This window comes from Cherax quadricarinatus, chromosome 64 (assembly GCF_038502225.1).
Source record: "Cherax quadricarinatus isolate ZL_2023a chromosome 64, ASM3850222v1, whole genome shotgun sequence".
Taxonomy (NCBI): domain Eukaryota; kingdom Metazoa; phylum Arthropoda; class Malacostraca; order Decapoda; family Parastacidae; genus Cherax; species Cherax quadricarinatus.
In genome coordinates, this window is record NC_091355.1 from 9,931,778 (window position 1) to 9,954,677 (window position 22,900).

General features: G+C 40.7%; 1 protein-coding gene across 7 annotated transcripts in view; it reads right to left on the reverse strand.

The window, feature by feature from the left end:
• Nucleotides 1-11,151: 11,151 nt before the first annotated feature.
• The window catches only part of LOC128700012 (carbohydrate sulfotransferase 11), a 37,114-nt gene continuing 25,365 nt past the window's right edge, over nucleotides 11,152-22,900 (reverse strand). For all 7 annotated transcript variants that reach the window (XM_053792904.2, XM_053792903.2, XM_053792905.2 and 4 more), the window contains 3 exons: nucleotides 15,757-16,466; nucleotides 14,226-14,397; nucleotides 11,152-11,852 (listed from right to left, as the gene is read on the reverse strand). In XM_053792904.2, coding sequence (XP_053648879.2) covers nucleotides 11,250-11,852; nucleotides 14,226-14,397; nucleotides 15,757-16,466 — 1,485 coding nt within the window. In that variant the 3' untranslated portion in view covers nucleotides 11,152-11,249. The remainder of the gene's footprint in view (nucleotides 11,853-14,225; nucleotides 14,398-15,756; nucleotides 16,467-22,900) is intronic.

Here is a 22,900-nt window from a genome sequence, read left to right on the forward strand (position 1 = left end):
TGACTGGAGATTAATGTGTCATGTACAGGACCCCCCTTTTGCCCACATTTATGAAGAATTTACTGGCCAGAAATTAAACATAATTTAGACAGCTTATCTGAGGTTCCTGGAGTTGTCCTGTCCTGTCGCCTGATTCTCAAATTATGCAGGAATGCACATCCAACAATTTCGCCTCCTATTTGAGAGGTGTCAGCCCAATTTTAACCTCCAGAGCACGAAAAATTCTTCCCATTATTCACAACGTGTTATTCAATTCAAACAAAATGGCGACTACTTTTTTTAAAAATACACTTTTATTAAATACAATATAGGGCATCTATTTACCTATAAATTACCGTATTTCCGGAAAATATACAGTATTTTCCACAATAATAATAATAATAATAATAATAATAATAATAATAATATCTTCATTTCTACAAGTACATGTACAAGGTATACAGTCGTAGATGACATCAATGACATACTACTACATAGAAAGTCACTTGTTATACTGAGCATTTCGGGCAAATTAAGTCAGTTTTGTCCCAGAATGCGACCCACACCAGTCGACTAGCACTCAGGTATCCATTTTATACATATGGGTGAACATGGACAGCAGGTGTCTTATGGAAACACGTCCCTAATGTTATCCAGCCGTACCGGAGATTCGAACTCCGGACCTCAGTGTGTGAGCTGAGTGCGCTACTGATCGAGCTACGGGACACCCCAAAGATAAGTAAGATAAGATAGGAAATCATACTCTTTATTTAAGTTAAATTTACGTAAGTGTTAGCAGACTGATACATTAAATTTCGGCCAATAAGTGAAACAGCTGCTCGGCTGAGTCCGGTGATTATTTATATTTTGATGTGTACAACATTAAGTGAGTTTTACAAAAGTGTGTAGTTAACTGTTTGTAATTACCTGGTCCTTGAGAGAGAGAGAGAGAGAGAGAGAGAGAGAGAGAGAGAGAGAGAGAGAGAGAGAGAGAGAGAGAGAGAGAGAGAGAGAGAGAGAGAGAGAGAGAGAGAGAGAGAGAGAGATTGTGTGTACTCACCTAGTTGTAGTTGCAGGGGTCGATTCACAGCTCCTGGCCCTGCCTCTTCACTGGCCGCTACTGGGTCACTCTTCCTGCTCTATGAGCTTTATCATACCTCTTCTTAAAGCTATGTATGAATCCTGTGGAAAATTTTTTAATTTTCCGAAACTATAGTGCCTAATAGGTGTTTAATGTGTCTATATGGGTCAAAAATGTATTTGAAAATAAGAGTAGAACCAAGAGCTCCCTTTGCGCATGCGCGGATGTGCGGGGGGGTGTGGCGGGTTTGTTTTGAAGGTGGAGAGGAAGCGGAAAAGGCATGGTACCACGAAATTGGCATTCACGGCGGCCTAAGGATTAATATAGGCCTCATTTCGTAATAGGAAGTGTCGTGACTGTTCCTAGTGGAGAGTGAGGGAACGTGATTTACGGGACCACGATAATAGAGTGGTAAAAGGTGATTACGGGTAGGACCGGGGGTGACTGACGCGTCGTCCTGGACTGAGCCCCGGGAAAATTACCCTTGGTTTAATCATCACTCATCGGTCTCAGATCTTAATGGAGTGATCTCTAATGTGTATAATAATTTGAGTCATTAAATCGTCTTGTGAATTGTAATGTAATTAAGGATAATAACGCTAAGTTAAGAGAATATGTGAAGTGAAATAAGTCGTTTGCTCCGAGTGAACACGCTAGACCTCGTTGTTAACGAGACGAGGAAAGGGAAACTCCTTGAGTCACGACGTCTAAAGCAGGACAAACCAGCGGATACCTCGTCCTGCTGGAATGAGAATCGTGTCGGTGTAGCAGGACATCGAAAATGAGATGGTGAATCAAGAAATGAGGAATATCAATCACCCACAGTTAAGTAACCCTTCTAGTTATAGCAACCTTAGACTGGCCAGTAGTGGTATGTTGTAATTAGATAGGTTACGAGTGATCCAGCTACATCAAGTGACCACCAGAGAACATCTGGTAAGTAGTGGGATTATGTACAAATGTTTTCCTTGACGGATGTATCCAGGTGTATCCTACCCCCCTCCCCTTCATTCAGCTAAACTAATATAATCTATACAGTCCACAATTAATTAGTAGCACCGTACTTGTGGGTGCTACCCAATCCATACTGGTCTCGGATAGATATGGATAAGATTGTGAGGTCGAGGGGACCACTTGGTGCGACCAGGGGTGGTTAAGTTTTCTCACATGTCTACACGGGGTGACTACGGTAAACAATATGATTGTCTCCCAATGAGATTACTGGTATGTATATAATGTTGAGGTACATACAGGTAAGCACCCTAGAAAATTTTCCATATCTGCCCGTTGGTCCTTCGAAAACGGATGCAATCAGTGAAAAAATTAATTGAATTAATTACTTAATAATTAAGTGACTGATTGAAGGAAGTGGGTGTAGGGTGCACAAGTTTAATCGATCGTGTGATGGATGACAATTAGCCCAATTAATTGCTAGCACATGTGTGGCTAGGATTTATACAAGAGTAAAGTGCAAGAATTACTCTTATAAGGCGCCTACTTAAGTTGTATAATCAGTGATTAATAATTCTCTAACCATGACTGGATCTAATGGAGTTAATGTGGCTGACAAGTCCGTGAATTTTAGAGTAATGAAAGCATCATTACAGGCTATTAAAAGCCATGTGACGAAGGCATTTGATTTAGTGAATCAAAGAACCGTGAACCCTAATGAATTAAAGTTATATTTAGATGCTTTAGAGAGTAGATTTGATTGGTACAAATTGTGGTTCAAAGACTGTGAAAGAGATCTGCTAGAGAATTGTGCAGATGGAATGGAAATGAATGTTTTAATTAATCAACATTACGAATTGGAAGAAAAACTGTCTTGTAAAAGCAAGGCTTTGAATAAATTAAAGGGTGTAAGCCAGGCAGTTGATCAACCTATTAATGCAAAGGGTGTGTTTGCCAAAACCTCCATAGTACGGTCTGGAGGAAATCAGACTAGGTCGGCAGGAATTAATTGTTCAATTGCAGACCAGTCAGCCAAACAGTTCTAAGGATATAACACATAATGACTCTGAAGTATCTGTCAAGCCTCAAAAGGGAAAAATAATCCCAGTGGTAATAATCATAGTTAAGAGTTAAATAGGCACATATCAAGTCAGGAATCAGTAATAGTGGTTCCTCACATCAAGGTAAGAGGAATAAGTACCTCAGTAAGTGTAACCCAGTTAATAAGAGGTCAGGCAAGGAAAAGAGAGACTGCCTCTTCTGCCAGGGTACTCATTTCACTAAAAATTGTAATGCCTGTAATTCATGGGATATTAAAGTGGAAAGAATGAAAGAACTTGACAGATTTATCAGATGTCTAGACAATCATAATGTAAAGGATTGTCATACCAAATTGAACAGTTGCTATCAATGCAACAAGGGAAAGCACCATACAGTTATGTGCAGGGTTGTATGTGATTCTTATAATAATGGTGACAATAATGATAATGTTAATAACCCTGACACTACAGTGACTGATGTAAAGGTTGCAGCTAATGGCAATAATGATGGCCTAGCTGAGGTAGCCTTGCCGGTGTTGGATGTAAAAATTCAGGATAAAGGGCATAAATCCAAAACCATACGGCGTCACTCTCCTCAACACTGGTACGGGCCATGTAATATATGGCAGACTACCGCCTAGTAATAATGACTAGAGGAAGTAGTGAATACGGTCACGGTGTCTTACTCATGAAAGGTCAACCCAGTACAAGTATTCTTCTATCGAGAATGATGTTGAACCAGTCTAATTTGTGGGAGCTGGACAGCATAGGGATTAATGTAAATGAGGAAAGTCCAAATGATTCCTTTACTCAGGAACAATACCTGAAGGATGTTAAATGTGAATCTGGACATTACTGGGTGCGACTTCCGTGGAAGCTTGACCGTCCAGAATTACCTACTAATTATAGGATGGCGTATGGACAGTTAAAGGACCCAGCTCTGCGAACTGAGCAAGACACCAAAATTGTTGACTGCTTATAATGATATAATTAATAAGCAGTTAAATAATAAATTGTTCTTACTTCAGGCGACGATAAATGCACACCTTAAGTGCACAGGCGGTCCACTGAGCGAAGTAATTGGGTAAATAATCTTATGTGGACAATTTCCGGGTGTGACGTCAACTGAAGAGGAACTAATGAGGATATGTGAAGGGGTTAATGAAATAATGAAGAAATGTGCTGGGACTGACTTGGGATACTGAGAGACTTGTTATTGTTAAAGTCTCAAAATTCCAGTATGCCCAATAAATTAATCCAGGGAGCATAGGCTTATGCCCCTGAGAGAATGGAACACTAATTAGTCCATTTTGAGGGATCAATAAATATAGATGGCCATGGAGTTGGTGCCTGTATGCAGTAATGTGCTGGGGCTGACTTGGGATACTGAGAGACTTGTTATTGTTAAAGTCTCAAAATTCCAGTATGCCCAATAAATTAATCCAGGGAGCATAGGCTTATGCCCCTGAGAGAATAGAACACTAATTAGTCCATTTTGAGGGTTCAATAAATATGGATGGCCATGGAGTTGGTGCCTATATGCAGTAATGTGCTGGGGCTGACTTGGGATACTGAGAGACTTGTTATTGGTAAAGTCTCAAAATTCCAGTATGCCCAATAACTTAATCCAGGGAGCATAGGCTTATGCCCCTGAGAGAATGGAACACCAATTAGTCCATTTTGAGAGTTCAATAAATATGGGTGGCCAGTGAAGATGGAAAAAATTGTACTCCACATTATGTAAGTCGTCTAGCAACGACCTCCGCCCGGCCGCAGTGTGGAAAATTTTTTAATTTTCCGAAACTATAGTGCCTAATAGGTGTTTAATGTGTCTATATGGGTCAAAAATGTATTTGAAAATAAGAGTAGAACCAAGAGCTCCCTTTGCGCATGCGCGGATGTGCGGGGGGGTGTGGCGGGTTTGTTTTGAAGGTGGAGAGGAAGCGGAAAAGGCATGGTACCACGAAATTGGCATTCACGGCGGCCTAAGGATTAATATAGGCCTCATTTCGTAATAGGAAGTGTCGTGACTGTTCCTAGTGGAGAGTGAGGGAACGTGATTTACGGGACCACGATAATAGAGTGGTAAAAGGTGATTACGGGTAGGACCGGGGGTGACTGACGCGTCGTCCTGGACTGAGCCCCGGGAAAATTACCCTTGGTTTAATCATCACTCATCGGTCTCAGATCTTAATGGAGTGATCTCTAATGTGTATAATAATTTGAGTCATTAAATCGTCTTGTGAATTGTAATGTAATTAAGGATAATAACGCTAAGTTAAGAGAATATGTGAAGTGAAATAAGTCGTTTGCTCCGAGTGAACACGCTAGACCTCGTTGTTAACGAGACGAGGAAAGGGAAACTCCTTGAGTCACGACGTCTAAAGCAGGACAAACCAGCGGATACCTCGTCCTGCTGGAATGAGAATCGTGTCGGTGTAGCAGGACATCGAAAATGAGATGGTGAATCAAGAAATGAGGAATATCAATCACCCACAGTTAAGTAACCCTTCTAGTTATAGCAACCTTAGACTGGCCAGTAGTGGTATGTTGTAATTAGATAGGTTACGAGTGATCCAGCTACATCAAGTGACCACCAGAGAACATCTGGTAAGTAGTGGGATTATGTACAAATGTTTTCCTTGACGGATGTATCCAGGTGTATCCTACCCCCCTCCCCTTCATTCAGCTAAACTAATATAATCTATACAGTCCACAATTAATTAGTAGCACCGTACTTGTGGGTGCTACCCAATCCATACTGGTCTCGGATAGATATGGATAAGATTGTGAGGTCGAGGGGACCACTTGGTGCGACCAGGGGTGGTTAAGTTTTCTCACATGTCTACACGGGGTGACTACGGTAAACAATATGATTGTCTCCCAATGAGATTACTGGTATGTATATAATGTTGAGGTACATACAGGTAAGCACCCTAGAAAATTTTCCATAAATCCTGCCTTCACTACATCGTTTCCCAAACTCTTCCACTTCCTGACTACTCTGTGACTGAACACTGAAGAAATACTTCTTAACATCTCTGGGATTCATCTGTGTCTTCAGCTTCCAACTGTGTCCCGTTGTTGTTGTGTCCCATCTCTGGAACATCCTGTCTGTCCACCTTGTCGACTCCTCGCAGTATTTTACATGTTGTTATCATGTCTTCCCTATCTTTCCTGTCCTCCAGTATCGTTAGGTTGATTGCCCTTAACCTCTCCTCGTAGGACATACTCCTTAGCTATGGGACTAGTCTTGTTGCAAACCTTTGCACTTTCTCTAGTTTCTTTACGTGCTTGGCTAGGTGTTGGTTCCAAAATGGTGCTGCATACTCCAATATGGGCCTGACGTACACAATGTACAGGGTCCTGAACGATTCCTTCTTAAGATGTCAGAATGCTGTTCGTAGGTTTGCTAGGCGCCCGTATGCTGCAGCAATTAATTGGTTGATGTGCGCCTCAGATGTGCCCGGTGTTATACACACCCCAAGATCTTTTTCCTTGAGTGAGGTTTGTAGTCTCTGGCCCCCTAGACTGTACTCCGTCTGCAGTCTTCTTTGCTCTTCCCCAATCTTCATGACTTTGCACTTGGTGGGGTTGAACTCCAGGAGTCAGTTGATGGACCAGGTCTGCAGCCTGTCCAGATCCCTTTGTAGTTCTGCCTGGTCCTCGTCCGATTGGATTCTTCTCATCAACTTCACATCGTCTGCAAACAAGGACACTTCAGAGTCTATTCCTTCCATCATGTCGTTCACAAATACCAGAAACAGCACCGGTCCTAGGACTGACCCCTGTGGAACCCTGCTCATCACAGGCGCCCACTGACACCTCCTCACGTAGCATGACTTGCTGTTGTCTTCCTGACAGGTATTCCCTGATCCATTGCAGTGCCTTCCCTGTTATCCCTGCCTGGTTCTCCAGCTTTTGCTGCAGGGTTTGTGACACAGGATTTCCCATCCCTGAAACCTTATTGGTTGTCGTTGATAGGCTCATTCCTTTCTAGGTGCTCCACCACTCTTCTCATGATAATCTTCTCCATGACTTTGCATACTATACATGTTAGTGGCACTGGTCAGTAGTTTAATGCTTCATGTCTATCTCCGTTTTCAAAAATTGGGACTACATTTGCTGTCTTCCATACCTCAGGTAGTCTCCCTGTTTCGATAGATGCATTGAAGATTGTTGTTAGTGGTACACATAGCACCTCTGCTCCCGCTCTCAGGACGCATGGAGTGATGTTATCCGGCCCCACTACCTTTGAGATATCTAGCTCGCTTAGCAGCCTCTTCACTTCTTCCTCGGTTGTATGTATTGTGTCCAACACTTGATGGTGTACCCTACCTCTCCGTCTTTCTGGAGTCCCTTCTGTCTCCTCTGTGAACACTTCTTTGAATCTCATGTTGAGCTCCTCGCATACTTTGCAGTCATTTCTTGTGATCTCCCCTCCTTCCTTCCTCAGCCTGATTACCTGGTCCTTGACTGTTGTTTTCCTCCTGATGTGGCTGTACAACAGCTTTGGGTCAGATTTAGCTTTCGCTGCTGTCATTTTCACATTGCCGCTGGGCCTCCCTTCTTACCTGTCCATATTAATTTCTGGCTCTAAGACTTCTTTCTTTATTCTCCTGGGTCCTTTGCCTTCTATACTTCTTCCATTCTCTATCACACTTGGTTTTGGCCTCTCTACACCTTTGGGTGAACCAATGGCTCATTCTGGCTTTCCCATTATTTATATTACCCTTGTGTACAAACCTCTCCTCAGCCTCCTTGCATATTATTGTCACATATTCCATCATTTGCTGACTTCCCCGTGCAGGAAATTCTTCATGCCCGTATAGTCCCCTCTTTTGTAGTTTGGCTTCATTCGTCCTGCCCTTCCTGTTTGACTCTCCACTTGTAACTCTACTACATATTCGAAGCTCAGAGCCATGTGATCACTGGCCCCGAGGGGTCTTTCATATGCGTTGTCCTCAATATCTGCACTACTCAAGGTGAATACCAGGTCCAGTCTTGCCAGTTCATCCTCTCCTCTCTCTGGTAGTGTCCTTTACATGTTGGTATATGAGGTTTTCCAGTACCACCTCCATCATCTTAGCCTTCCACGTTTCTAGGCCCCCATGTGGCTTAAGGTTCTACCACTTGATTTCCTTGTGGTTGAAATCACCCATTATCAGCAGTTTTGCCCTGCTCATATGAGCCCTTCTGGCCACTTCAGCCAGTATGTCGACCATTGCTCTATTACTCTCATCATGTCCTCCTTGCCTATTTCTTTGACGACGTTTTCAATCTCCCGTTTTTCTTCCTGCCGTCTTTCATTATGTGTCCTCCCCATGCTCTCCTGAAGCCCATGAATAAACACTGACTTCTTCCTCTCCTCCTCCCATTGCTTTTCCCACAGTGTCTCTGGGTCCCATTTGTACATGGCCATTGTCTCCCTTTTATTTTCTTGTAGCTCTTGGTGGCATGGTCGTGCCTCTGCATGGGACCTGTCCCCCTCTCTGCCTTCTCCCCCCTCCCTTACAGCTATTCCTGCTCTAAACTGCTCTTCCCCTTCATTCCTCGGCCCAGCTTGATGGACTAATAGGGCCTTAGCGTAAGTCGCGCGTGTGTGTGTGTACTCACCATATGTGGTTACAGGGATCGAGTCACAGCACCTGACCCCGCCTCTTTGCTGGTAGCTACTAAGTTTACTCTTGGCTTAGAGAGCCTTATAGTGCCTCCTCATCCTGCCTCTACCACTTAACTCTCCAGATTGTTCCACTTCCTGACTACTCTAAGGCTGAAGAAATACTAATATCCCTATGACTCGTCTGAGTTTTCAATTTCCAAAAGTCCCCTCTTGTTTTTGTTTCCTGTCTCTCCAACAATCTGTCCCTATTCATCCTGTCAGGTCCTTTCAGTATTTTGAACGTTGTTATCATATCCTCCCTAGTCTTCCTGTCTTCCGATGTCATCAGATTGAGTTCCCCTTAACTTCTCATTGGACATTCCCTTAGCTCCAGGACTAGTCTCATTGCCCTCTTCTCTTTCTCCAATTTGACATACTTGACCAGGTGTTGGTTATATACTGGTGCTGCGTACTCCAATATGAGACTGACATACAGGCCCATGGCCTAGTGGCAAAAGCTCTCGCTTCACACGGTGAGACGCCTTAAGGGAGGTTCCTTGACGCTTGTGATGGGCTCTTGATATAGGGAATTGGATCTGTGCTCCAGTTCCCTGAATTGAGCCTGAATGCCTTCCGTCCCCTCACAGGTGCTGTATAATCCTACGGGCTTAGCGCTCCCCCATGATTATAATTATAATCCACATGGTGAGGGTCCAGGTTTGATTCCTGGCGAGGGTAGAAACACTGGGCTTGTTTCCTTACACCGGTTGTCCATGTTCACCTATCAGTAAAGTGGGTATCTGGGTGTTAGTCGACTGGTATGGGTCACATCCTGGGACAAAACTGACCTAATATGCCTGAAATGCTCTGCATAACAAGGGGCTTTCTATACAGTAGTATGTCATTGATGTCAGCTAGGACTGTATACCTTGTACATGTGCTTGTAGAAAATAAAGATATTATTATTGTTATTAAATCAAAAAGCTATTCTTAGACTAGCTAGAAATGCACTTGCTGCAGCAGTTATTTGGGCGATGTGCACCTAAGGTGATATGCTTGGTATAATACCCCAGGGCCCTTATTCAGTAAAATTTGCAGCCTTTGCCCCCTTTCCCTCAAGGTTATACTCTGTTTGCAGTCTTCTTTGCCCTTCCCCAAACTTCATAACTTTGCACTCACTCTCAGACCAGACCTGCATCCTATACAGATCCATCCGTAGTCTTTCCATGTCTGCATCTGCTTGTATTCTCCTCATTAGTTTCACATCATCTGCAAACACTAACACTTTTGACTGTAATTTGTTATGTCATTCATGAATACAAAAAATAGCACTAGTTCTGGCACTGATCCCTGTGGAACTCCACACATCACATAAACCCAAGAAAATGCAGTCTACCCATCTCTCTCTATCCCCTCTGCCTTACTTCTGTTACCTTGTTGTAGAACTCCATTAGGTTTGTGGCAGGTTTTTCCCACTCTAGGTGCTCCACCACTCTTCTGATAATCTTCTCCATCACTTTACACACGTCAGTGACACTGGTGCGTAATTTAACACTACCTGTCTGTCTCCTCTCTAAAAAATTGGGACTTCATTTACTGTATTCCACACCTTTGGCATTTGCCCTGTGTTGATATATACTGAGCCTCTTTTCTTATCCATTCATACTTGTTTCTGGCTCTTTAGCTCAACTTCTTGTTTTCCTGCATTTTTTGCCTTCTGTTCCTTTTCCATGCTCTAGCATATTTGGGTTTAGCTTTTGTGTGTGTGTGTTTTAGGTAGTTAGTTACCAGTTGTCAAGGACTTTTTGACAGACACATGGCATGTTGTGTGTCTGTATACATACACACCTATTTGTGGGTGCAGGGTTAGATTCTCAGAGCCTGGCCCTGCCTCTAACTTGTCACTCTTCAAATTCACTCCCTCTTAGTCCCATGGGCCTTATTGTACCTGCTCTTAAAACTATGTATGGAGCCTGCCTTCACCACTTCCTCACAAAGATTATGTTCATGGGCTCACCTATACATGTGGTTACAGGGGTCGAGTCTTAGTTCCTGGCCCCATGTGTGTGTACACACTATATTTGGGGTTGCAGGGGTCAAGTCTTAGCTCCTGGCCTCACATTTGTATGTGTGTACTTACCTACTTGTGGTTGCAGGGGCCAAGTCACAGCTCCTGGCCTTGAGTATATGTGTAATCACCTATACATGTGTATATTTCTTATATTTATGGCTTGAAAGAACAGGCATTCAGGAATGATAAAAATGCAATATTATTATTATTATTGCTATTATACTAATCTTTGTGATGTGCCATACAAAAATGCATTAAATAAAAGTCATCAGAAACACTTCCTTCCCATCTGAATGCAAACAATGAGAAATAACGATGTATGAAAAGCTATATCTTAAAGTGGGTATATAATGTTTCAATTCTGCCATCAATATCAAGGCTACAGTTATTTATAGCTATTTAAACAATGTGGATAAATAAAAAGCAATTTATTAAAATATTTTCCCACGGGATTATATTTATAAGCGTACAGCATCTGCAGTATTCTTCCCCCACACAGATAACAATTAACAGTCATGTTTGGTGCTATGATTGTCGAACATAATCCAGGTATTCATCAACAGAATAATCAAATAGCTCAAAGTCAAGTTTGTATTTTTCATACAACTTCATCAGTTCTGTTTTGGTTATGGTGGCAAAGTATTTCTGAACCATGTCTGAAGTTTTCTTTCCTTTAGTCAGATGTTTCCATGATGGTTTGATCTTCTTCTCCAGATGACTTTTATGTATGATATAATTCTGGTCTCTGTCCAGGGTTTCAAATTTAGCAATAACTTCATAATCAACCAGACATGGCGTACAGTGAAGGTAATACGGCATCCAGTGATCGTCTGCATAATAAATTAGATCTGTATCAATTAAATATTTTATAAATTCAGAAAAAGTAGGCTCAATGCCACTGGGAGCCGGTAAGCTTGGATCATCCATATCCTGCGAGTAACGATTTGCAGGGGGTCCCTGGCCAGCTGGACGATATTTGGCCACAATTTTCCGACCAAACTTGAGATAGAAGTGCTCAACACCATTTTCCTTGCCAATATTTATGTTTTCAAGCTTATCTCGGAAAGCAGATACTAATCGTTCAAAGGGGTGGCGCACTATCATGAACTTCAGACACACTTTGAAAGCCTGCAGCAGAAAAACAAGTGATTACATATTATGCATAAACATACTGTACATCATACATTAAGATATGAACTCGATTATACAGAACATACGTACAGTGGTACCTCGGGATACGAACAGCTTAAACCGCGAACAATTATGTAAGTGTATTTATGTAAGTGCTTTTGTAAGTGTATTTTTGGGAGTCTGAAATAGATTAATCTAATTTACATTATTCCTTATCGGAAAAAATTCTTTTGGTATCAGCACTCGAACAGCCTTCTGGAACGAAATAAGTTCGTATCCCAAGGTACCACTGTACTAATAAAAGTTCAGTACACTACTTAAACATACCCCTGTATCAGCCTTTTAGATATTCATCCTTTAGCCTAGCTATCTAAATACACCATACCATACATGTATATACTATACAGAGACAGGACCATGTAAGGGATGTACTTAAAGCTGGTGAAGGGCTCTTGATCTGAAGAATTAAAGTTACCTTCCCATTCCTCAGATCAAACTTAAAAAACTTACTTGTCTCCAAATGATGTATGACCCTTACTTGTTTTGCATTTCTCATGTACAGTGGACCCCCGGTTTACGATATTATTCATTCCAGAAGTACGTTCAGGTGCCAGTACTGAACGAATTTGTTCCCACAAGGAATATTGTGAAGTAGATTAGTCCATTTCAGACCCCCAAACATACACGTACAAACGCACTTACATAAATACACTTACATAATTGGTCGCATTGGGAGGTGATAGTAAAGCGGGGGTCCACTGTATTGTCCATGTATTGTTTGTAACAGCTTGAAAAAGCTCCTGAAGAGCGAAATGTTGCCAAAATAAAATGTCACATTAGTTGCACTTGTGTTCTTTTACTTTACATGATTATAACAGAAAAATAACACAGTATATAATGAGTACAAGATGAAGAACTGTGCAAATATTCTGCCAGTCTCACAGATGTGAGGTCAGCACAACAGAATGGCAGAGATTATTATAATTAGTATAAATTCAGGCAGAAAATTAATAGAATTAATTTGGTCTATCATACCCATATGAAAAGAAATTCTTCATTCTGGTTTCTTAAAAGAAACCAAAAAGAAGAATTTCTTAAAAGAAACCAGAGAAGAATTTCTTATCATCCAGGTGTGATAGACCAAAATTTCTGCCCTATTCTGGCCCCAATCTTATTTATCCATTTTTCTTATACCCTTTGTCAGAAGTAGTAGTTTTGTTACCTTATGCTCATCACATACATGCTACAAAAATGACCTTGTCCCAAGATGCTGACAAGATCTATTAATTTTCTGCCTTAATTTATACCAATTATAATAATATCTGCCATTCTGCCTACCTATGATGGATTTTACACAAGAGGTGTATTTACAACTTTTTTACAGGAATGATAAATTAAGTTTGATCTCGCTTACTGTACTCATGTGATCTCTTCAGTTATTACACTCATCATATCCTTGAATGCATTAAGTCATTCCATGAAGAATGTATACGTGACAATGAATATCCATATCTCCTTTTTTTCTTTTTTTTTTACACAGTTAACTATGCAGGCTAAGAGCTGTTACTCCAGATCATTTTAAAGTCAAATGCTGTGCAAGGTATACTATTCCCACACCACAGATATGACCAACAAAAGTTGACTAACACCCAGATACTTATGTACTGCTATATGAACATGGGAAGCAGGTATAAGGGGACTTCCCCATGTACTGGGCTGTGATCCATAAAAGTTAACTAACACTCATGTCCCTATTTACTCCTAGGTCAACAGGGGCAGCAGGTAAAGATACTGGTCCATACATCTTGTGCAGCCCAGGAATCAAAGATTATTTTAGCTGTAAGCCAAAGGCTCTAACTGATAAGTTACTGGTCAACTATTGCTATAATATGCATCTTTGTTACTGAGTTATTGCTTGAAGTGCAGTATATAGTGCTACTCCTTTCTCATAATTTATTTCTAATTTGTGCTTAAATTTTTTTGGAAACTACAATTAAAACAACTTATTACTAATAAATTATATAGATGTGAAAACAGGCTATGGTTTATGAGAGGGAAAATGTAATGACAGGAAGACCCATTATAAAAAACACTTATACTGTTAGTAATGTATGAGCAAGAATATTTTAAATTTATAATACAGTACTGTAATATTCAGCTATACAAAAGATAAAAAGACAGTGATTGGACAGACAGGACAACAAATTATGTTATGCATAGAACAAAAGGCAAGAAGCAATAATAACTGTTAGCATAAGATTTACCTTAAGCACCTCATGATCTGTACCTATGTAAAATATATTTATAAATAAACTATTGTGTTTGTACTGTATTGCATGTAATGTGATCTGAATCTAGCTGTAACGTCACCTGTTTTGCATCCTCATATTCAAGGGGAGGCCATATCCTTCTGGCTACATGTGATACTTGCTCCTTGGTGTTGCGTACATATGACTCGGAAAGACTGGCTAGAGTGAGGAAGTTGTAAAGCCAAGATGTTGATGCTGCCTTGTATATGGGGCACCATGCTAGTAGATCAGGTCTGCAGATGTTGAGGCATAACATTCAGTACACAAGATATGTATCAAAGCCATACAAACTAATGGAAACCAGTATACATATTAATATGGAAAATAGATTACAGAGCAGGTACTGCATATATGTATCTTATGGGCAGACACAGGTAACTTGCAATTAAATTAATTGCTTTTGCTTTATGTAAGCTAGAATAAACACTGCAGTCTCCAAGCAACGTATGGTAAAACCTCAATTTAGTCAATTCCGATTTAACGAATTTCAGATTTTATGGATAAAATTCATGGCGGGTGTCTAAAATTGTCTGTTATTATTATGGTCCACTGGGTAAATTGATTTCTGGTTTAATAGACAAAGTTTGGAAGTGACCATTATTGTTTCAGTCTTGGAAAACAATCTTATCCAGATTTAATTAATAACTGGTAATAATGGACACCCTTTTACCTATTAGTCAGCTAAATAGAGGTGTCACAGTATAACACAGTAGTAGATACAAAATACTGTATGCATTTCATGCTACAGTCTTTTAAATATATATCCCTGTAATATTGACAGTGGGACCAATTATGGAGATTAAACTATCAATTTTCATAACAGGAACAAAAAAGATAGTCTGGGAATGCAGCTGTGGTAATTATGCCATGAAAAATGGCTATGAATGTATATCTGGCTCAATGTACATGAAGGAAGAGCATAAGAACATAAGAATAGAGAACACTGCAGCAGGCCTATCTGCTCATACTAGGCAAATTCATCTCAAACACAAATCCTGTAACAAAAATATTTGTCATTAGCCACTAACTTCATTGACCTTTCATAATGGATACTTTTATCATTATCAACTAAGCAATGAGGTTTATTAGGTTTATAATGAAGGAAACAAAAACTTTCTTCAAATTGTTAACCTAGGTAACCTAATATAGCCAAACAGTATGGCTCATTTCCACTGAGGTTCTTTAACTCCTCTTCTGCAGGATACAACCCACAACAGTTGACTAACTCTCAGGTACAGTACTGTACCTATTTAGTGCTAAGTGAACAGAATTAGCATGTACAAAACTTGGTCCTTTTGGTTGTGACATTAATGGCCTAAGCTTCAATACAACAGCCACACATTGTATACTAATCACACAGCTTGTTCATTGTACAACTGGAAGAATATGACTGGGATACAAGTAGTTAAGGGTTAGGTTGCAGTGTAATTCTGCATTTAGTAATTTATTAATGGTAATGACTCGAGGTTGCAGATGAACAAACTGTACATTATCAAAAGATATATGAGAAAAAAAAGTAAATTTCATTAAAGTAAAATCAAAGATCACCTGGAATTCTGAGCAGTGATCAAAAGAATGGTTCTTGTACTCACCTGTCTATGTAGAAGACTTCATGGTTAGGTGTTGGTGGATGTTTGATTCTTGGTTTCTTATGGGTAGCATTGGGTCCTAAACCATACCTTCCACACACTTCTTTAACTCTTGACCTCCGGTCAGACATAATTTTTTCAATGGCTTCCACATTACCTTCCAAATCTGGCAGGTCACGCACAGCACTAACTTCATTGTGCACAACTGCCTGCCCTCGAGCCCCAGTCTCAAAATCATGGTTTTCTGCCATGTTGTTGTCTATCTTAACTTGTCTGTTTACTCTCAATAATATTTTACCATCGTTCTCTACATCTTTCTTGGTTTTTGCAGGTTTCTTGTGTTTTCTTTTACCTTTTCTCTTCTTGAAGGCTTCACCACCAATATCCTCCAATGCAATATTATCCTTGACAGCACCTGCTTCATCTTCCTCTTCAATAGCATTATTATCATCTACATTTCTGTTCCTCCCTTTAAACTTTCCTTCTTCATCTGCATCTTCATCATATTCGTAATATTCCTCTTGGTAGGCTTCAGGAATATCAAGTATCTTTTGTTGGAAAAAGATTTTGTTTCTAAATGGTTTGGGATTGAGCTCTTTTATTTTGTCCTTGACAACTTTTGCATTGTATCGTGGGTTTATGTTGTTGCTATCAATGAAAGCAGCTGCAGCCACACCATGCTTTAGCTCCTTTATATTGTCCTGGGTCTTTATCTATGAAATTAAAGGCAAGAATTTATTTAAGGAACACTTCTGCTCTAATATAAAAATATAAAATACAGTATTAAAAAGTAATTACTTACCATGATTATACTTAATATAAAATACAGATGGGCCCAGTTTTACAGTGCTTCACTTTACAGTGTTTCACTAATGCATGTGTTTTCAACTATACTCATTCTTCATTTATTCAGACTTCCTATAATAAATATATTCACCACTCACTATAAGCCAAAAATGAAAATATTTTAAGGTAAGTATGTGTGTACTGTATATGCATTTTTTACTCTTAGCTCTACTGTTCACTTAATATACGATAGTGTAAACATGTTATCAGGCTACTTTCGTTTTACAGCAGTAGCCTGGAACTTAGCCTGTTGTATAAGCAGGGCCCCTCCTGTACTGTACAAGCATGTCTCCTTACACTCACTGATCCTATTTAGTGAGTACTGAATATGTACCTAAGAGTTAGTCAAGGTTTGTGGGTCCTATCTTTGGAAGGGTGAGATGTATATGTAAGTCTTGTGCCTGCCACCCCTGTTACCTAGCATTAAGTATGTACCCAAGCACTGTATTAGGTGATTACTGCAGATGGCATCCTATACAGGGTGAGATGTACAGGCAAGCCTCCTTGCACCTAGAAGTAAACAGGCAACTGTGTCTTTAGATGACTGTTATGGGTGGCATTGTGGATCATGATACTCTGTAAATTACCAATAAAGATATTGCTAGGGTCAGGCAATGAAATAAACTGAAAAAGGATAACAGCTCTAGACTTACAAAACAAAAATATAAAAACTCATATTATAAAAAAAAGAACATTAGGAGTATGAACACATACACTGCAGTAGAATGAAAGCTCAATCTACATAAACACAAGTAGGTACATATGTAACACTGGAAAGAAAGAGAAACAGAAAAGATATGATTATAAATTACAAGATTTGCAGAAGCCTTGACAGGGAGGAGACAGACTATTTGAAAGGGAAAGGCTTGGAACATGAGGATACAGATGGAGTTAAAGATGCAAAAGAGTCACAGTACTGTTAGAAAGAACGAGTACTTTTGTCTGAGGGTGGTTTGAAAGGAAAAAATTTAAATCTATCAATGTAGTGAAAGGAAATTCCATACATAGTTTTATGAGTAGGAATGATAGTGTCAGTAGGGTTACTGAATTCCTATGTAATATACTTGTGTAGTATATCGTAAGTTGTATCACCCATATACAGATACCATCCGACTTACGACCGAGCTTGGTTCCGACCAACCAGTCGTAAGTCGAACCTTACTACTGAATATCAACATCACATTTTTGTAATGACTTTATTTTATTGTTTTATTTTGTTATTTCATTTTTTACTTTACTTTTTACGCTGTTAGTTTACCTGGAGAGAGTTCCGGGGGTCAGCGCCCCCACGGCCCGGTCTGTGACCAGGCCTCCTGGTGGATCAGAGCCTGATCAACCAGGCTGTTACTGCTGGCTGCACGCAAACCAACGTATGAGCCACAGCCCAGCTGATCAGGAACCGACTTTAGGTGCTTGTCCAGTGCCAGCTTGAAGACTGCCAGGGGTCTGTTGGTAATCCCCCTTATGTATGCTGGGAGGCAGTTGAACAGTCTCGAGCCCCTGACACTAATTGTATGGTCTCTTAACGTGCTAGTGACACCCCTGCTTTTCATTGGGGGGATGTTGCATCGTCTGCCAAGTCTTTTGCTTTCGTAGTGAGTGATTTTCGTGTGCAAGTTCGGTACTAGTCCCTCTAGGATTTTCCAGGTGTATATAATCATGTATCTCTCCCGCCTGCATTCCAGGGAATACAGGTTCAGGAACTTCAAGCGCTCCCAGTAATTGAGGTGCTTTATCTCCGTTATGCGTGCCGTGAAGGTTCTCTGTACATTTTCTAGGTCAGCAATTTCACCTGCCTTGAAAGGTGCTGTTAGTGTGCAGCAATATTCCAGCCTAGATAGAACAAGTGACCTGAAGAGTGTCATCATGGGCTTGGCATCCCTAGTTTTGAAGGTTCTCATTATCCATCCTGTCATTTTTCTAGCAGATGCGATTGATACAATGTTATGGTCCTTGAAGGTGAGATCCTCCGACATGATCACTCCCAGGTCTTTGACGTTGGTGTTACGCTCTATTTTGTGGCCAGAATTTGTTTTGTACTCTGATGAAGATTTAATTTCCTCGTGTTTACCATATCTGAGTAATTGAAATTTCTCATCGTTGAACTTCATATTGTTTTCTGCAGCCCACTGAAAGATTTGGTTGATGTCCGCCTGGAGCCTTGCAGTGTCTGCAATGGAAGACACTGTCATGCAGATTCGGGTGTCATCTGCAAAGGAAGACACGGTGCTGTGGCTGACATCCTTGTCTATGTCAGATATGAGGATGAGGAACAAGATGGGAACGAGTACTGTGCCTTGTGGAACAGAGCTTTTCACCGTGGCTGCCTCAGACTTTACTCTGTTGACTACTACTCTCTGTGTTCTGTTAGTGAGGAAATTATAGATCCATCGACCAACTTTTCCTGTTATTCCTTTAGCACGCATTTTGTGCGCTATTACGCCATGGTCACACTTGTCGAAGACTTTTGCAAAGTCTGTATATATTACATCCGCTTTCTTTTTGTCTTCTAGTGCATCAAGGACCTTGTCGTAGTGATCCAATAGTTGAGACAGACAGGAGCGACCTGTTCTAAACCCATGTTGCCCTGGGTTGTGTAACTGATGTGTTTCTAGATGGGTGGTGATCTTGCTTCTTAGGACCCTTTCAAAGATTTTTATGATATGGGATGTTAGTGCTATCGGTCTGTAGTTCTTTGCTGTTGCTTTACTGCCCCCTTTGTGTAGTGGGGCTATGTCTGTTGTTTTTAGTAACTGTGGGACGACCCCCGTGTCCATGCTCCCTCTCCATAGGATGGTAAAGGCTCGTGATAGGGGCTTCTTGCAGTTCTTGATGAACACGGAGTTCCATGAGTCTGGCCCTGGGGCAGAGTGCATGGGCATGTCATTTATCGCCTGTTCGAAGTCATTTGGCGTCAGGATAACATCAGATAGGCTTGTGTTAACCAAATTCTGTGGCTCTCTCATAAAAAATTCATTTTGATCTTCGACTCTCAGTCTGGTTAGTGGCTTGCTAAAAACTGAGTCATATTGGGACTTGAGTAGCTCACTCATTTCCTTGCTGTCATCTGTGTAGGACCCATCTTGTTTAAGTAAGGGCCCAATACTGGATGTTGTTCTCGACTTTGATTTGGCATAGGAGAAGAAATACTTTGGGTTTCTTTCGATTTCATTTATGGCTTTTAGTTCTTCCCGCGATTCCTGACTCCTATAAGATTCCTTTAGCTTAAGTTTGATGTTTGCTATTTCTCTGACCAGTGTCTCCCTACGCATTTCAGATATATTGACCTCTTTTAGCCGCTCTGTTATTCTTTTCCGTCCCCTGTAAAGGGAGCGCCTGTCTCTTTCTATTTTACATCTACTCCTCCTTTTTCTTAGTGGAATAAGCCTTGTGCATACATCGAGTGCCACCAAGTTAATCTGTTCTAGGCATAAGTTGGGGTCTGTGTTGCTTAGCCCTTTGAGGGTTTTCGTCGTACTAGTACGTCTTACGAGTAGGGGTTTTTGACGTACTAGTACTCATAAATTCTAGCGGCCTCAAATCTAGTGGGAGAAAGCTGGTAGGCCTTCATATGAAAGAATGGGTCTATGTGGTCAGTGTGCACAGTCTAAAAAAAATCCTGCAGCACACAGTGCATAATGAGAAAAAAAAACTTTGACCATTTTTTTTTTAATAAATCAGCGACTTTGCAGTGTATTTTCGTATGGTATTTATTGTTGTATTCTAGTTTTCTTGGTCTCATTTTATAGAATGGAAGACATATTACAGAAATTGAGATAATTTTGACTGGTTTTACAAAGAAAGGTGCCTTGAAATTGAGCTCAAAGTAGCAGAAATGTTCGATTTTTACCAAACTTCAAAAGTAAACAAATCGTGCCAAGCGTGCAATACACGTCAACTGGTGAGTCTAATATTCTTTCACAAGTGCACCAATAATATTTATACCATTTTTTACACTAATGCAGTAGTCTGCATAACAGTAAATCTTATATTTTTTGTGAAAATAAAAATTCAAAGTGGAAAGCAAAAGAATATAAGAGGGGCCTTGAGACATGACTAATGACTAGAGGAAATGTCATTTTAGTGCCAGGAATGTCTTTCTTGTTTATTCTGGACCCTATTCGGAAATTGGCATCTTTTGAAATTTGTGTGAAATTGGCAAAATTGCTAAATTCTGACCACTGTACTGGATAGTTGAATTTCATAAATGAGTGGTTTCTTGCACCCATTCGATAGAAAAAATGGAGTTCTAGCGAAATATTCATGTTTTTTGTCGACTAGTACAGTGAAATTGGCCGAAAATGGGGCTCAAAGTGGGCAAAATCGCCGATGCGTAAACATCACCGAGACCGCTAACTTTGCGAGAGCATAATTCCGTAAGTTTTCTATCAAATTTCAAACTTTTGGTGTCTTTATGATCGGGAAAAGATTCTCTATCTTTTCATAAGAGAAAATAATTTTTTTTTTTTTTTAAATTTGGCCGACCCTGAGAACGAGTTTCGGAGAGGGCCTGTCGACCCTCAAAGGGTTAGTATATCTTCCCAGCTTATATCGGTTAGGACTTGGTTTACTTGGTCCCACTTTATGTTTTTGTTATTGAAGTTGAATTTGGTGAATGCTCCCTCGTGACTAATTTCATTATGTCGGTCTGGGGCTCCGCGCATACATGTCTGAACCTCAATTATGTTGTGATCTGAGTACAGTGGACCCCCGCATAACGGACGCCTTGCATAGCGGACAATCCGCATAGCGGACGCTTTGATCGCTAAAATTTTGCCCCGCATAGTGGACAAAAACCCGCTCAGTGGCCTTCGTCCGAGACGCGTCCAATGTGCGCCCTCAGCCAGCCTCACATGTGCCGCCTGTGCCATTGTTTACCAGCCAGCCTCCGCGGTAACATCCAAGCATACACTCGGAATATTTCGTATTATTACAGTGTTTTCGGTGCTGTTTCTGGAAAATAAGTGACCATGGGCCCCAAGAAAGCTTCTAGTTCCAACCCTACAGCAATAAGGGTTAGGATTCCTATTGAAATGAAGAAAGAGATCATTGATAAGTATGAAAGTGGAGTGTGTATCACCGACCTGGTCAGGTTGTACAAGAAACCCAAATCAACCATCTCTTCTATTGTGGGCAAGAAAACGGCAATCAAGGAAGCTGTTCTTGCCAAAGGTTTAACTGTGTTTTCGAAACAAAGATCGCAAGTGATGGAAGATGTTGAGAGACTCTTATTGGTGTGGATAAATGAAAAACAGCTAGCAGGAGATAGCGTCTCTCAAGCGATCATATGTGAAAAGGCTAGGAAGTTGCATGAGGATTTAATTAAAAAAAGGCCTGCAACTAGTGATGATGTGAGTGAATTTAAGGCCAGCAAAGGTTGGTTTGAGAGATTTAAGAAGCGTAGTGGCATACATAGTGTGATATGGCATGGTGAGGCTGCCAGTTCGGACCACAAAGCGGCTGAAAAATATGTGCATGAATTCAAGGAGTACATAGAAACTGAAGGACTGAAACCTGAACAAGTGTTTAATTGTGATGAAACAGGCCTGTTCTGGAAGAAAATGCCAAGCAGGACCTACATTACTCAGGAGGAAAAGGCACTCCCAGGACATAAGCCTATGAAAGACAGGCTTACTTTGTTGATGTGTGCCAATGCTAGTGGTGATTGCAAAGTTAAGCCTTTATTAGTGTATCACTCTGAAACTCCCAGAGCGTTCAGGCAAAAGAATGTCCTCAAGGATAATTTGTGTGTGCTGTGGAGGGCAAACAGTAAGGCATGGGTCACTAGGGAATTTTTCTATAACTGGTTACACCATGCATTTGCCCCCAATGTGAAAGATTACCTAACTGAAAAGAAATTAGACCTTAAGTGCCTCCTGGTGTTAGACAATGCCCCTGGTCATCCTACAGACGTGGCAGAGCGACTTTATGGGGACATGAGCTTCATTAAGGTGAAGTTTTTGCCTCCTAATACCACTCCTCTCCTGCAGCCCATGGACCAGCAGGTCATTTCCAACTTCAAGAAACTGTACACAAAAGCTCTGTTTCAAAAGTGCTTTGAAGTGACCACAGACACTCGATTGACTCTAAAAGAGTTTTGGAAGGATCACTTTAATATCCTCAATTGTGTAAACCTTATAGGTAAGGCTTGGGAGGGAGTGACTAAGAGAACCTTGAACTCTGCTTGGAAGAAACTGTGGCCAGAATGTGTAGACAAAAGGGATTTTGAAGGGTTTGAGGCTAACCCTGAGAGGAGTATACCAGTTGAGGAATCAATTGTGGCATTGGGGAAGTCCTTGGG